We start from the raw sequence: 14,744 nt of genomic DNA on the forward strand, positions 1-14,744 counted from the left end.
TAGTGAAGGTGTTACATGCCAGATGCTGACAGATGCTCTCATGCAAACAACAATAACAGCATTTAAGTGCCAAACAAGGACACCTTGACCATTTATGTCTCCTATAAGACAAACTGTCCATTGTTGTGGAGCTCAGGTTGTTTTTTCCTGTTAAAGAGAGTGAAGCCATCACAGCTGTACTCATACTGTGTTATGATTCTCTATCCGTCCTTTCCTCCTTTTCCTTTTTTTGCACACATACCAAGTCAGAGCTAATAAATATAATAATATATATATAATAATATAATTTGTATAAATGCTTTTTGTTAGTGTTTGTTGAAATATTTTAATTTCTTATCATTTGATTGTTTCATATTATTTCAGCAATAAAAGTTGAATTGCCTGAATAGCCTATTTCAAAATGTCTAAATATAGTAAAAGAAAATATAGTTTTAAAAATGTAAAAAAATTATATATGTGTTAAAATGAATAGATTAGCATGTGTGTTAAGATAGTTTGAGTCATCAGTTCAAATGTCAACTGCAAGGTGAGAGAGAAGTATAGCTCCATTTGACATTCAGTTACAAATTAACTTTATCTGAGAATGACAAGCTAAAGTCACACCTCCAGCAACCTTTGCACAACCTACCTGACATTTCCTTAATCTTGGAAATGGCTAACAAAAATGAACCTCTCCATGTTAAAATGTGACGTCTGAGGAGAAAAACCATCAGTTTCGACATATTCTGAATAAACAGAAGATCCGAATCTCAGGTAAGTTGCCTCATAACATTTATTTCACTGTATTCTGATGCAAACATTAATTTATATATATGTATATGTTTGTGAAATAGCTTTTTAACATGACTAAAGCAATACAAAGCCCAACATGTGATCTCTTTGGCACATATGAGCAGGAGAACAATATCTTAATACATCATTCTAGGTCGCTAGCTTAATGTTTAATGATCTCACATTTCCACCTGTCAACCCTCATGTCATTTTACATTCTGTTGTCAACCATAACAAGCCAACTGCTAGGGAAGGTAAATTAGACTATTATGGGAATCAATATAGTTAACCACACATAGGCTACTTGCTAAACTGACGGATAAGACTTAACAATATTGTCTAACGTATCACAGGAACATTTGAAAAGGTAGGCCTAACCCAACTCCTACTATATTCTTATTTTGTGCACTGCACTAATGCTAATAAAAAACTAAATGTTAAGGATAAACATAAACATAGAAGCTTCTTTCTAACTTTTCAGGAACTTCATGCAGGTAAATTGATAAATCAAAAGCTGTGTTGAATAGTATAGTTTTCAGTTTCTTTTACATGCGAAAACAACAATGCAAAGTCCTTAGTGCCAAAGTAATCAGTAACATACAACCTAGGAATAAACGGGGGAGGGTGTGTATATAGTGTATACTTGATCTTGAGGAGGTCAAGTGAAAGACTCCTTTCTGTGCCGTATTTCCGCAGTGTGTTCGGACACACACAGTGAGGTCTGGGAAAGCATCTGGGGGCTGTTAGTTTGCAAGTAGCGTAAGGAGATAAAGGTGAAGTCAGGATCCTATCAAGTTCCTCTACCGCACCTTTTCTGAAGCTGTCTTTCTCACATTTATAATCATACGCACATGCAGACACTTGGCTGACTCTCAGATCCTGCAGGTATGTTGTTACGGGGCCGTCCTGAGACAGGAAGAGATAAAAGCAGCTCCTGAGGAGTGTTTACAGCCTGAAATGAATAGTGGGAGAGGGAGGGAATGAGAGGAAGGGCCCCTATAAAAAAATACTGGACCCTCAAATGTGGCCCCTGTGGAAGCCACAAAGAGATAAGTAGGAAATACTAAAGATGGAACATACAAACACTCTCTGTTTCATACATATGCACACATGTATTATTCCAACACATTCACATGCCAATCCGTAACTATTTTACAATATCATTTGCATGTTTTTGTGCAATCTGACAGTTTTAGGGGTGGACCTTCATGCTAGCTAAAAAAAACGTTTCCTTACAAATCACAAATTGCCACCTCTTCAAATAGGCCTAGTTATTCTTTTTCATGAGATCAGGTTGTTTATTCCTATTCACTACAACACTTTTTTAAATTCTACTTTACAAACTTAAGATGGCAGTTAATATTTCATTTTTAGTAAAATTATTTTAAAGGGGTCAAGGGGTGATGCGATTTCAATTTTTCCTTTCTCTTTGGAGTGTTACAAGCTCTTGGTGCAAAGACTAAAGTCTCAAATCCAAAGAGATATTCTTTATAAAAGTTAAGAGTCAACCACGCCTACCTAAAACGGCTCGTTTTAACACGCCCCCACATATCTACATCACTATGTGGGAAGATTTGCATAACGCCGCCCAAATGTTCACGCAAAGAAAGAAGAAATAATGTTCTTTTTAGCAACATCATATGACCCCTTTAAGATAAGATTTAGTATTATTGGATGAATTATTAAATTTTGATCTAATATATTTGTAATCATTAACAATCCAGAAGTTAATTTTTTAGGTTATTTCCTCGGTCATTTGAACAGTTTTTGAAATGCATTGTAGCAGCACACATCGACTTTATTGTTTTGTACTGCACTTTTTTAACTTTATTACCCTTATTGCGCCTTGTTATGTGACTCTCTGGAATCTTGGATTCTTATTGGTCAATTTTAGCATTCTGTGGTTAAATATGTTTGCAGAATAATGACTAAACTGTATAACTGGCCATTGTCTCATGCAGGGAATTTCCTAAATAGCTGACGCTAGTTGTCATATTTCTGATGGTTCATGCCTAGTATCACTTTTTTTCCCACACATCCCATCACATCGGTGTTTCATGTCCATTTATTTATTTATTTGCTAAAAAGTGAAATTATGTTTAAAATAAACCCCTTTAGTGTGATCAAAATCCTCTCTGCTTTGTGTCGGGGTCCTGATTGCCCTTTCAGGGATTATTTGGCCTCACAGACTGTAAATTATTCTTTACATAAGTAGTGCTACACTTTATTTATTGTTTACTTTGTGTTTTATATGCACGAGGTTGTTGTTTGCTGTAGGGTTATGCTGAGTCTTGTGGTGGATCGCTGAATGTGTCAGCATGTTAGAGTTCCTGTTACTGTTTACAGGAACCTCTTGAATTTTTGATTTTTTCAAATCTTTTGCAATTGATAATATGACACATGGTCCTATAGGATATATGAAGTATTGAAAGAATAATAATGAAAAAAACACACTGTCATAGCCTACAGATATTTTAGATTTTAACAATGTTTAATGAATTATTTTTTATGTTAACTTTCACAGAGCTTCACTCAAGGGGTAAAATACAAACAAAACAAACAGTTTTTAATCAAGTCCAAAATATAAATTAATATGATTGAATCAACCTGACTATATTAGGTTTCACTAATAAATGTAAGTTTATACTTTTTTTTACAGTGTTGCATATACAGATTTGCAAGCTACAAAGTGTGTGGGACCTATTCTATCCTTCTTTCCATTGTACTAACAGTGTCAATATCCAACCTTGACTACCCAATAAAGCAAAGATATATGACGTTATATAGTTATGAAATGGCACCAGAACTCAAGCTATTGCAGTACTGAAGGCCACTTCAGTGTTTGCTATTTATCATCTTTAATTGTGATTTCTGCAGGAAGCAGGAAAACATGGGGTTTGCTACACACACAGTGTGTGTGCTCCTGTGTTTTTTGGTCTCAGGATCATGCTACACACTCCAGACCGTGGGCCAATGTACGGTCAACAGAGAGATGGTGAGGAAAAACAACACACTCTGGTCTCTTTTGTTCCCTGAGCCAGAGCAAGTGCTGCTACATCAGGAGTATCCTGTTTGTAGGCATTTGTTTCCTGTTTTTGGTGACAGAGGTTTACACAGTCTGTTAATGGTTTACATCCTGAGAAAATAAATTTCTTGTTTCATGTTTAAAACCGCAAGTGGGTAAGCCATTTTTTTTAATGTTTTTAAATCTTAAATGAACAGGGCAAAATTATAGTATATGTAAATGCATGTTTTTTTCTGATTCCATATGTAAGTTTCATAACCATATACAGTGGGTACGGAAAGTATTCAGACCCCCTTAAATTTTTCCCTCTTTGTTATATTGCAGCCCTGTTTATTCTTTCAGGCTTCATTTGACTGCAGTGGGAAAAGACTTACATCGGTACCAAAGCACATCTGGATGAACGTAACCGAACTGGACCTGTCTGAAAATCTGTTAGACTTCACCCACACTGACAGCTTCAAGCGCCTGAACCTCTTCAGCCATTTAGTCTCACTGAACCTATCAGGCAACTACCTCCCCCTACTGTTAAAAGACCATCTCTACAGCCTTTCTTCTCTTAAAGTACTTGACCTAAGTAGGTGTAAACTGGCCGCAGTGGAGGCAAACGCTCTGACCAGCCTTTCCAGTTTACAGATGCTCTTCCTGGGGGACATTCAGTCGATTGCAGTTAAAGACCTGAGATTGAGTCAGTTTGTGGAACTTAGAGGAGAACAGAGTAACAGACAGAAAGTGGGAGACAGAGTAATGATGACCAGAGCAGCAAAACGCATGGCACACGATGACCACAGTGATGGTATGAATACTTTTATCGAATCTGTATTAGATTTAGTTCATTACTTGTATTAGTGACGTATACTGTTGGGGTGAAAAAGAGAAATATTTTACAAATCTAGTTTCCATTCCTTAGAAATGTACTCTTTGGTTTCATGTTGGTTTCATATGGATTTGAAAAACTGTTAGATAATTTAAAGACAAGTTTTATTTCAATGATATTAAAAATGTCATGTGGTGTAGCCATCAAATAAAAAGTAATAAAATAATTTCCTTACACCTTAAATGCAAGTGTACACATCTTAATCATTGTTTTAAAAACATTTTTAAATACTGAATTATTGTTATTATTATGAACTTTTAATTCAGAAGTGACATGGTCACATATCATTTCCTGTTTTTTTTTCTTTACATAACTCAAAAAAAGCTTGTCATACTGTATATTATTAAGCAGCGTATCAGTTTTCATTTATTTATTTATGTTTTGAAGAAATAATAGCCTACAAACCACTTTTTCATTTTTCATAAAAACAAGCTTGACTTTCACTTTTCATAAAAAACAAGCTTGAAATGGTTGACTTTAAGCCCCCTCCAAAATAATAATAATTAAATTCATTTTAATACAGAAATAAAAAGCCTGTGTATAATAATTCAAGTCATTGTATGAGTAAATTGCATTTTTTATATGTATGTTGGACTAAAATTAGATGAGGACCAGGTCTTTCAGCCATTTCTTAGTGATATTAATTTTCTCTGCATTAATTATATTTATATGGAAAATAAGCTATTTGAGTGCCACAACATCATCTTTTTTGAGATATGGAAATTGACATATACTATAATTTCAATGTCATTTGTTTTTCTCATGGCAGGATATTCTAAGGATGTCAACCATGGAGCCTTCCTTCGTAAACTATTCACAGTGGAACCTACAAACAATACAATTAATGGTCAAAACCTTTTTTCCCCTGTAATCTAGTGTAGATTATTACCTGTGATTACATCTGAGACTGGCTAATCATTCTAAATAACCTTTTTAGGCATAGAACCAGATGATGATAACAAAACGTCTTCAGAAAGCTGGAAGGTCCTTGTGGCTGTTCTGGGGTCAGCTCTCACCCTCTCTGTCCTTATCGCTTTGATGGCCAAATACAAAGTCGTGCACGAGTATCTGGCGAGCTACAGACACTCCAGGCTCAGTGAAGTAGATGCCACGAGTCAGTGTGACCCTGCAAACTTTGAGGTGGGATTCTCGACCCAGGGTGGCCCTGGGACTCGTGCAGCTGCACCTACCAGTGGCATTGAGGAGGATGACGATGGGTTTATTGAAGATAACTATATTCAAGCGAGTGAGAGTGAAAGAGCCACAAGAGCAGCAGTGATGACTGATGATGATGACGAGGAGGAAGAGATTGAATTTAGTATTGGCTAGCACTATTAAGTCTAATGTTGTTAAATCTTATTTATAATAACTTGCATTAAGTAGTCATTAACAAACATTCAATACTCCATAATCAGCTATCAAACTATTCATTGATTAATTCATTGAAAAAAAAAAAAGAATATAATGTGGCCCTATTAAGGAATTTGAACACTTAAGCCAAAAACAAAACAAAACTGTAATATTGTGAATGAAAAATGTATATATTTTGGCATAGATGTCCAAATAGTTTCCACTTTTTTGAAAGCATCTGAAAATATATGAATCAAAGTTGAATGACATTTGAATGTACAGTAGGCCACACAAAATAATCTGTTTAGCATTTTATACGTTTGTTAACATTATTAATGAAAGTTATTTTAAACCTTTATTTTAAATGATAATATTAATAATCATTAACTTTTAAGGATTTTTCCTTCCAGAATGTGCATTTACATTGACCTTTAATTGCATTCTGTACCATATATATTTTGTCTTTTGTATGTTGCACTTCATTTCTATTTTTTTGTTTTTTTTGAGAAAACATTATTCTTTCATTGGCCACTGGGCGCCGCCTTTGTGTACTTTATTACTTAGCCTAGAATTAAATATTAAAATTGTATTATTGATATTATTATACATTTTTGTTATTGTTTATAAATGTTATATAACACAAATTAAACACTACATGGCATTCACGTCATCCTAAACGAATGCCGTGTTAGTAGTTTTTTTTTTGTAGGCTATCTACTATTTAATAAAGGATTGTCACCTGAAAGTAGTTGAAGTTAAGTCACACTGCTTTTACACTGCAACAGAGCGACGCGACGAAACAGCGCAGATCGCTTGGCCAATTATAATGGCAGCGTTGAAGTTTTGACGCGTCGCGTCTCGCAGTTTACAGCACAGCTACAAGCTCGAGCTGCACAACCGGTTAGACGCCTCCAAACCCGGAAGACGCGCGTGTAAGGGATGGGAAAGATCTCTCTTCATTTCACTTGATCAAACTTTACTAAAATTCACAAAACTTGGACTCCTGTCAGTCACTTCTGGTCACACAACAGCTTTGATAAGGATGGCAGCGTCCGCGATCTTCATCCTGGACCTTAAAGGCAAGGTAAGAGCGCGTGCACCTGTCAGAGAAAGGTCGTATAGTTTATACTCTCAGGATTGACAGTGACACTTTATTTGAAACCTATATAGCTACAGATAATCGAGGTTTAAAATAATTTGCCGAAGGATATTGTACGTATTTACTCACTTGAAGGTTTCTAAAACAACTAATGATGTAAATGTGACACAATACAGATACACCCTACCCATCACACTCTTAAAGTTAACACTTTCACTGAAGGCAATTGCAATATTAATGTTAATGTTTCACATATTGTATGTTTCTATATTTAAGTGGTGGTGCAATAACACAATATATATTTAAAGTTATTCTTTTAAGAAAAATGATATTTTGTGGACATGGTACATGTAAAAAAAAAAAGTTTTCATGTTTTTGAAAGAAGTCTCTTATGCTCACCAAGGCTACATTTAATTGATAAAAAATACAGTAAAATAGTGATATTGTGAAATATTATTACAATTTAAAATTGCTGTTCTATATTTTAATATATTTTAAAGTGTAATTTATTCCTGTGATGGCAAAGCTGAGTTTCTTCAGTGTCACATGATCCTTCAGAAATCATTCAGATTTCATTCATTATTAATTTCTTATTATTGTCAATGTTGAAACAATGGGCTGCTTAATTTTTTTTTTGTGGAAACTGATCTTTTTTTTCTTTGATGTATAGAAAGTTCAAAAGAGCATTCATTTGAAATAGAAATCATGTGTAACAATATAAATGTCTTTATAGCCAATTTAATGCATTCTTTCTGAATAAAAGTATACATTTCTTTCTTTTTCTTTTTTTAAACCTTACTTACCCCAAACACTTGAATGATAGTGTATCACAGTTTCCACAAAAATATTAAGCACCAAAAATAATAATGAATGAAATATAATAATAGCGCCAAATAATACCGGAATAAATTCTGAAGGATCATGTGACACTGAAGACCAGAGTAATGGCTGCTGAAAATTCAGCTCTGCCATCACAGGAATAATTTACATGTTAAAATATATTAAAATGAAAAACAGTCATTCTAAATTGTAGTACTATTTCACAATATTACTGTTATTTTATTTTTGATTAAATAAATGCAGCCTTGGTTAGACTTTCAAAAACAATAAAAAAAATTAATTATATATCAAAAGATATAGTGTATATATAAAGAAAAGCCCTGAACTAATTTGTAAGATGTTGAAAGTAGTAGTGGGTGCATGGGAGTGTTTCCATGAAAACAGAGCCTCAGGGTCTCAGTGGAATGGATTATCCTTCAATATACCCCTGGATTTTGGCAGTGCTGATGAAAGCGGTCTTGTCTGTGCCCTAGAGCAATCCAATATCTCCATCTGAAGGAATACCTCAACACCAGCCATGTTAAAGTCAGACTTCACTGATTTTTAAGTTTTACCCTACTATACACCTTGAATGAATCTGTCAGTGAAAAAAGTGACCAGGACTTGAAGCATTTGATTGTATGTTGGATTGATCAGTAGAAGTATTAGTGTAGATATTGTTTCATAGATCATATTGATTGAGCTGTTAACATATTCTCAGGCTTTTTGAGTCAATGCAAACAAACCTTGTGCTGTAAGTGTCCTTTTGGCCTGAGAAATCATTACAAGTGTTTACTGCTTTTGAGGCCGTAAGGAATCCATTTTGCATGATGGCTGGTGCCAAAACATCTTTAAGAAAAATAAAAGATTCTTTCTATTTGCTGAGAGAACCTCAAGGTTTTCCAGAGTTTTTAAATGAGCTTTTGTTTGTTGTATTAATATAGCCAAAAAGAACATGTCTTTATATGGATTGCACTAAGATAAACTAGTGATGCCGTGATGTCTTTAAGGAGCAGAATTGGGATACTCTGTTTTATGACATCCTTGTGCTTTCAACTTTGTTTCCATCTCTAAGGTGCTCATATGTCGAAACTACATGGGCAATGTGGACATGAGTGAGATCGACAACTTTATGCCCATAATGATGAAGAGAGAGGAAGATGCAGATTTGTCACCAGTGGTTATTCACGGCTCTACCCACTACCTCTGGATAAAGCATAGCAACCTCTACTGTATCCTCTATCTTCTTATATTTAAATGTAAAAGTATAACCTTTATTTGTCTATATTAAAATATCATTTTATTTGTGAATATTTGTCCTATTGTTGTACAGTAACAGCTCTGCAAATGTGTAGCATATTTACTACTTAACAGATTTTACTCAGTGGTTGCAATAACAAAGAGGAATACCAATGCTGCTCTTGTATACTCCTTCCTGTACAAATTAGTGGAGGTAAGTGTGTTTTATATCTATCAACATGACAACACCTTCCATAAAACCTTGCACAGCACAATCTTGTTGCCTGTGTAAACATCAACACCCTAAAAATGTGCCGTAGCATATTTCCTCATTATAATATTACGAAATTTGTGTACATTTAAAATAGTAGTCTTGTATTAACCATTTGCTTGCAGGTGTTCATTGAATATTTCAAGTCACTGGAAGAAGAGAGTATTCGAGACAATTTTGTGACCGTATATGAGCTAATGGATGAAGTCATGGACTTTGGATTCCCTCAGACCACTGACAGCAAGATCTTACTAGAGTAAGTTCTGACAGACTTACCATTCAGCCATCACTGCACAGAGAACACTATTCATCCCTCACTAACAGTGCTATTAGGGGTCACTATTCCCTATTCAAGCTCATTCCTATTTATAAGTCAGTGTATATGCTTTGTGCAGAGGGCACAGTTTGGCAAAATGCAGTTATTTGTGTTTTATAATACTCATAGAGATGACTGGACCAGAGAAATCAATATACTGTAGTATCTAAGCATAAAGAAATATTTTTTTAAGTCAAATTTGTGGACAATTCTTACAGATTCATTTGAAAATTCATACTGAAGAGGAATAACTGAAATATTTATTGCTGATATATCCCTTTCAGCAGATGACTTCACTTCCTGGTAATTTACCTATTTAGGAGATTAAACAATATTCAAAACCTAAAATGGTCATTTAGCTAATTAAACTCATTTAGCTAATTAAAAATTTTTACCCTTAAAGAAATGGAAAGTACTATTTACAAAACATAAACAAGTAGAACATTCTAACTAAATAATATAACAACAGCACAATAAACAATTTCTTGTCAGGCAAATATTAAAAAGAAAAAAAAATAGTACAATCATATGTAAGTCAGTTTAAAAAAATCTTTCATGTTTATACGTTCTTCTCAGTTTGCTGGCTTTGCTAGCAGCCACTTAGCAGATCGCTAATTATTGCTAGCTCTCACTGACAGCAACATAATACCCTGTCTGTCAGCTGGAGAAACTTGAGGTTAGAGCACACACACATACACATCTACACTTCTCAGACCTTGTTCTGAAAACAACATTCTTGCGGAATCAATTTGGAATGAATTAGGAAACTTATTTATTGAACATTAAGTGGTTTGTTTTGGTGCATTTACTCAGATGCTAATGTTCATCAGGGATGATTTAACACTAACTCTGTGTGTAATGTTAGTGTTCACATTCATTTCCATTTGAATTTGTGTTTTTCATGTGTAATAGATGAAAGACGTGTGGTAAGGTAAACATTACATTAGAACGTTGGCAATACAAAAAAAGAAAAACAAGGTTAGGTGTTTGTCAGCCTGTCTGTCCCAAGGGGCAGCCATGTTCTTCCCATGAGTTCTAATAAGCAGCAGAGGTCTGTTTACACACTCACTGAAGTTACTTGCTTCACTGACTAGTGACAAATAATGATGCTCATCATATTGATAATGGCTGACATGCACTGGTGGGCTCATATAATATTTAGTCTTTTTTATGCTAATTGTAATTTTCTTGGTCATTATTTATGTTAGCATGTCCTGATGGCCTTCTTTCACTTCCACACCAGGTACATCACCCAACAGGGGCATAAACTGGAGGTGGGAGCGCCACGGCCCCCGGCTACAGTAACCAATGCTGTGTCTTGGAGGTCAGAAGGCATCAAATATAGAAAAAATGAAGTCTTCATGGATGTCATTGAGTCTGTCAATCTATTGGTGAGCTGACTTAAATGTATTGTAGCGACAACATTCCTCAGTCAACCAATCAGATTTTTGGATATGGGTTTGGGCTGGGGCTTCAACATCATTCTTTTGAACCTATGATTTCCTTATGACCTTTGGGGTTTTTAATAGTTTTTAGAGGTCTTAGGACCAACAAAATATGTTAATTCAGGAATACATTCTCATTGGTAAAATCACAGTCATCATAGATGTGCCTCATATTAATTTTAATTATTATATATGCATCTGTGCAATGAATTACTCTTGACCCATTATCAAATTTCAGTGCATGAAATGTATTTATACACTAACGTTCAAATGTTTGGGGTCAATATGCTTTTAAAAAAATTAATATTTTATTCAGCAAGGATGATGCATTAAATTGACAGTAAATTGATCAAAATTGACAGTATATTGTTTCAAATGATTTCTATCAAAGATTTTTAGATTAACAATAAATAAATTCAGTTCTTTTGAACATTCTACTCATTAAAGAGTCCTGAAAAAATTGTCACAGTTTCCACAAAAATATTAAGCAGCACATTTTGTTTTTTAAGATTAATAATAATAAAAAATGTTTATTGAGTACCAAATCAGCATAATAGAATGACTTCTGAAGGATCATGTGACACTGAAGACTGGAGTAATGGATACTGAAAATTTAGCTAGGCCATCACAGGAATAAATTACATTTTAAAATATACTAAAATCGAAAGCAGTTTTAAATATTCCTGTTTTGTATAATACTATTTCACAATATTACTGTTTTTACTGTATTTTTGATCATGTAAATGCAAAGAAAAAATAACAGTTTTAAGTAAATAAATTGCAATAAATAAAAATGGCTTAACATGCATTACTTATTTGAAGAAGTAAAAGTAACCTATATTATAGCGCAATTTAAAACTGAGCACATTACTTTTTCTTGTTGTGGAAAAAAAAACTTTCCACATACTGGATCGGTTTTACGTATTCAGTGCAGACATCAAACAGCAAACGCTATCGCTCCATCATCCTACTGTACCTCAGCCGACCTCCTTCATGTTCTCCAGGGTCAAGGGTTAGGTCTCCAGACTTCCTTAGATTGAGAGAGGGAGGAAGCAGCTGCCGTCTTTAAGTTCTTGTTGCCTTTCTTTTCTGCTTCTTAACTCTGAGCCCCCCGAATGGACTGGCTTTTGATGGATTCATTAGAGCTCCTCAGGGTCGGGGGGTCTAAACACTGGCAGACAGTAGCGCTGAGCAACACCACTCTTCTGATTAAGAGCTAAATCACGTCTCATTGCTTTCTAATTCTGCATTGCTATTCATCCGTGCAGCTTTATCGCTCTGGCTTTTTCTGGCTCTTGTATCTGAGAGCCCTCAGAGGTATTGAATCGATGTGGACTTTTTGAGGTTTAGATCTACCTTCTGAGTCCAGCTTGTATGTTTTTAATATTTTACCATAATATAATATATTACATTCTCATATCCGTAGTTATCGCAGCATATTCAGCCCTCTCTTTCCAAGAGCATTATGGCACAAATCACACAGTTACTGCCTTGCCCGACAGATCGTAATAAATTGTAGATGGCAGTAATGGTGATGATGCAATATCGCACCTTGCCACTCTTGATTGTGCTTTGCATTTATCTTCTCTGTTTTTGTTCGTTATAGGTCAGTGCTACAGGCAGTGTCCTGCGTAGCGAGATTCTGGGCAGCATCAAAATCAATGTCGTTCTGTCAGGCATGCCTGAGTTAAGGCTTGGACTCAATGACAAAGGTCTCTTCGAGATCACAGTCCGTGAGTATACCTATCCATCTTTAAAACTGAAAGATATCATTTTTTGACTAAAAAATTTTCTCACAATTTCATATAAAGAGACAACTATGCAGTAAGTTAACCATTTGTTGGTTGATCTCCACTCTGTGGCAGTAGCAACAATATAGTGAGCTGTTTATCTGATCAGTGGCATATAAAAAAAAAAACTTTTTCAGTCTGTTTTTACTGGTTTTAAAGAATTACAAATACAGCCAGGGTACATTAGAATAAACAACAAATAATAATTGTAAAGACAGAAAGAAGATCAAAAGATAGAAATAAAGTTAAAAACATTAACATGTTTACCAATAGTAACAAATCTTACAGCTTTCATATTTTTCAAACATTTTCAAAATTGCTTTTAGGTATTGTTGAACTTCTGTCTTTAAAATTAAAAGCAATGGCTTAGTCCCTCATATGTACATTTTAAAGTAGCAGATTAATTAAATACTGTTTCTTATGATAAGACTTGTCATAGAGGGAAAAAACTGTTAAAAGCTGGGCATGATGTGATCCTTAATAAATTAACAGAAATCTGACCAATAACTCCAAAACACAAACATGTTTTTACATGTAAACCACAAAATGTATCAATATCACAATTAAATCTGTTTACAAGAAGATTGCAAGGTTAATATTTACCATTTTTCCAGTCATTATTTTTCCATTTCCTTTCAGTGAAACGGATGGCTTCCAAAATGCCTCGTTTCAACTTTAAAATGACCTTGTTGTTTTTTTGTTTTTTAAAGTAGTGCAGAAAGTGACTTAATTTCGAGGGCTGCTAGTCAAGCAGTCAGTCGATTGTCCTAACCTATTTTATAGTAAGCATCTCTCTCATTTGCACTTGTTAGGTGAATTCCATTAATCTGATTCTCTTGGTTAATCCTCACCCCAGGCCTAACCCAGCGGGTGTTAGTTTCACAGCAGGCCAGATCTCAGTTATGTATTCTGCATGTGCGGTATAAATGCAGCTTGCATTTTAGAACAGAAGTGCTCCGGATTTACTCTACAACAGAAAGGGAATCAATATTAAATTAATTGAGCGATGCTCTTCTGTTCAAATAAATACATATAAATTTGATCCTATGGTGCAGTAGCTGTTGACCTCACCAACATTTCATGGACATTACAAGCTACCCTTTCATTTTACTTCTACAGGAAACTGTTTTATCAGATAGGGTTTCGGGGAAGTGAAAAAGACCTGGTTGTTTCCTGCACCACTTCCCACTTTAAAGCTGAACTATGGTGCAAGCTATTGTAAACACAAGTGAAGGTAGAAGGTGCCATTCTGTTATTGCATCAGTTGCAGAAATATTTCTTCTCAGCTCAGCAATGGAATGAGAATTAAACAAGAGAAACACTGCCCTCCACAGGCTCAAGATTGGAACTGCAAGTTATTTTATTATTATTATTTATTATTTATTAAGATTCAGTTATCGGACATTAAGAGGACAACAGAAATAGACTTTTCTGTAATAATGTTAATGTTGATATGACACACATTTTAACATTATAAAGTGATCAGTTACATTTTATTTTCATTTATGTATTTATTTATTCATTTTAACCCTGTGATGCATGAAGATTTAAATCACAAATGGAAAATTTGTGGAGTATTTTAATGTTATTTTAGAATTATTTATATACTGTTATAATATTTATTACGTTTTGAATTAGCAGTGGTTTTGATATTTTCAGTTTCAGTCATTTTAGTTTAAGTTTTACCAATTTTGTTCTATATAAAATATTTTATTTAGCTTTTTTTTTTTTTTTTTCAGTTTTTT

The 14,744-nt window shown here is 34.4% G+C and overlaps 2 protein-coding genes across 3 annotated transcripts in view; both read left to right on the plus strand.

Moving 5' to 3' along the window:
• The first annotated feature begins 664 nt into the window (after positions 1-664).
• Positions 665-6,303, plus strand: LOC107692441 (leucine-rich repeat-containing protein 19-like). Of its 2 annotated transcripts, XM_016491489.1 has the most exons (5): positions 665-753; positions 3,649-3,766; positions 4,139-4,589; positions 5,440-5,517; positions 5,608-6,303. In XM_016491489.1, exons 2-5 carry the CDS (start codon positions 3,662-3,664, stop codon positions 5,997-5,999), a joined length of 1,026 nt encoding a protein of 341 aa, XP_016346975.1. In that variant the 5' UTR covers positions 665-753; positions 3,649-3,661; the 3' UTR covers positions 6,000-6,303. The 2 variants fall into 2 exon arrangements, with proteins under 2 accessions (XP_016346975.1, XP_016346976.1); XM_016491490.1 differs by lacking the exons at positions 665-753; positions 3,649-3,766 and adding an exon at positions 3,874-3,951.
• A 491-nt stretch (positions 6,304-6,794) lies between these two features.
• LOC107692442 (AP-1 complex subunit mu-1-like) overlaps positions 6,795-14,744 on the plus strand; it is a 13,244-nt gene continuing 5,294 nt past the window's right edge. The window contains exons 1-6 of the mRNA XM_016491491.1: positions 6,795-7,104; positions 9,014-9,170; positions 9,324-9,391; positions 9,574-9,704; positions 11,008-11,155; positions 12,816-12,942. Coding sequence (XP_016346977.1) covers positions 7,063-7,104; positions 9,014-9,170; positions 9,324-9,391; positions 9,574-9,704; positions 11,008-11,155; positions 12,816-12,942 — 673 coding nt within the window. The 5' untranslated portion in view covers positions 6,795-7,062. The remainder of the gene's footprint in view (positions 7,105-9,013; positions 9,171-9,323; positions 9,392-9,573; positions 9,705-11,007; positions 11,156-12,815; positions 12,943-14,744) is intronic.

This window comes from Sinocyclocheilus anshuiensis, unplaced genomic scaffold, assembly GCF_001515605.1.
Source record: "Sinocyclocheilus anshuiensis isolate Anshui unplaced genomic scaffold, SAMN03320099.WGS_v1.1 scaffold70, whole genome shotgun sequence".
In the NCBI taxonomy this organism is placed as follows: Eukaryota; Metazoa; Chordata; class Actinopteri; order Cypriniformes; family Cyprinidae; genus Sinocyclocheilus; species Sinocyclocheilus anshuiensis.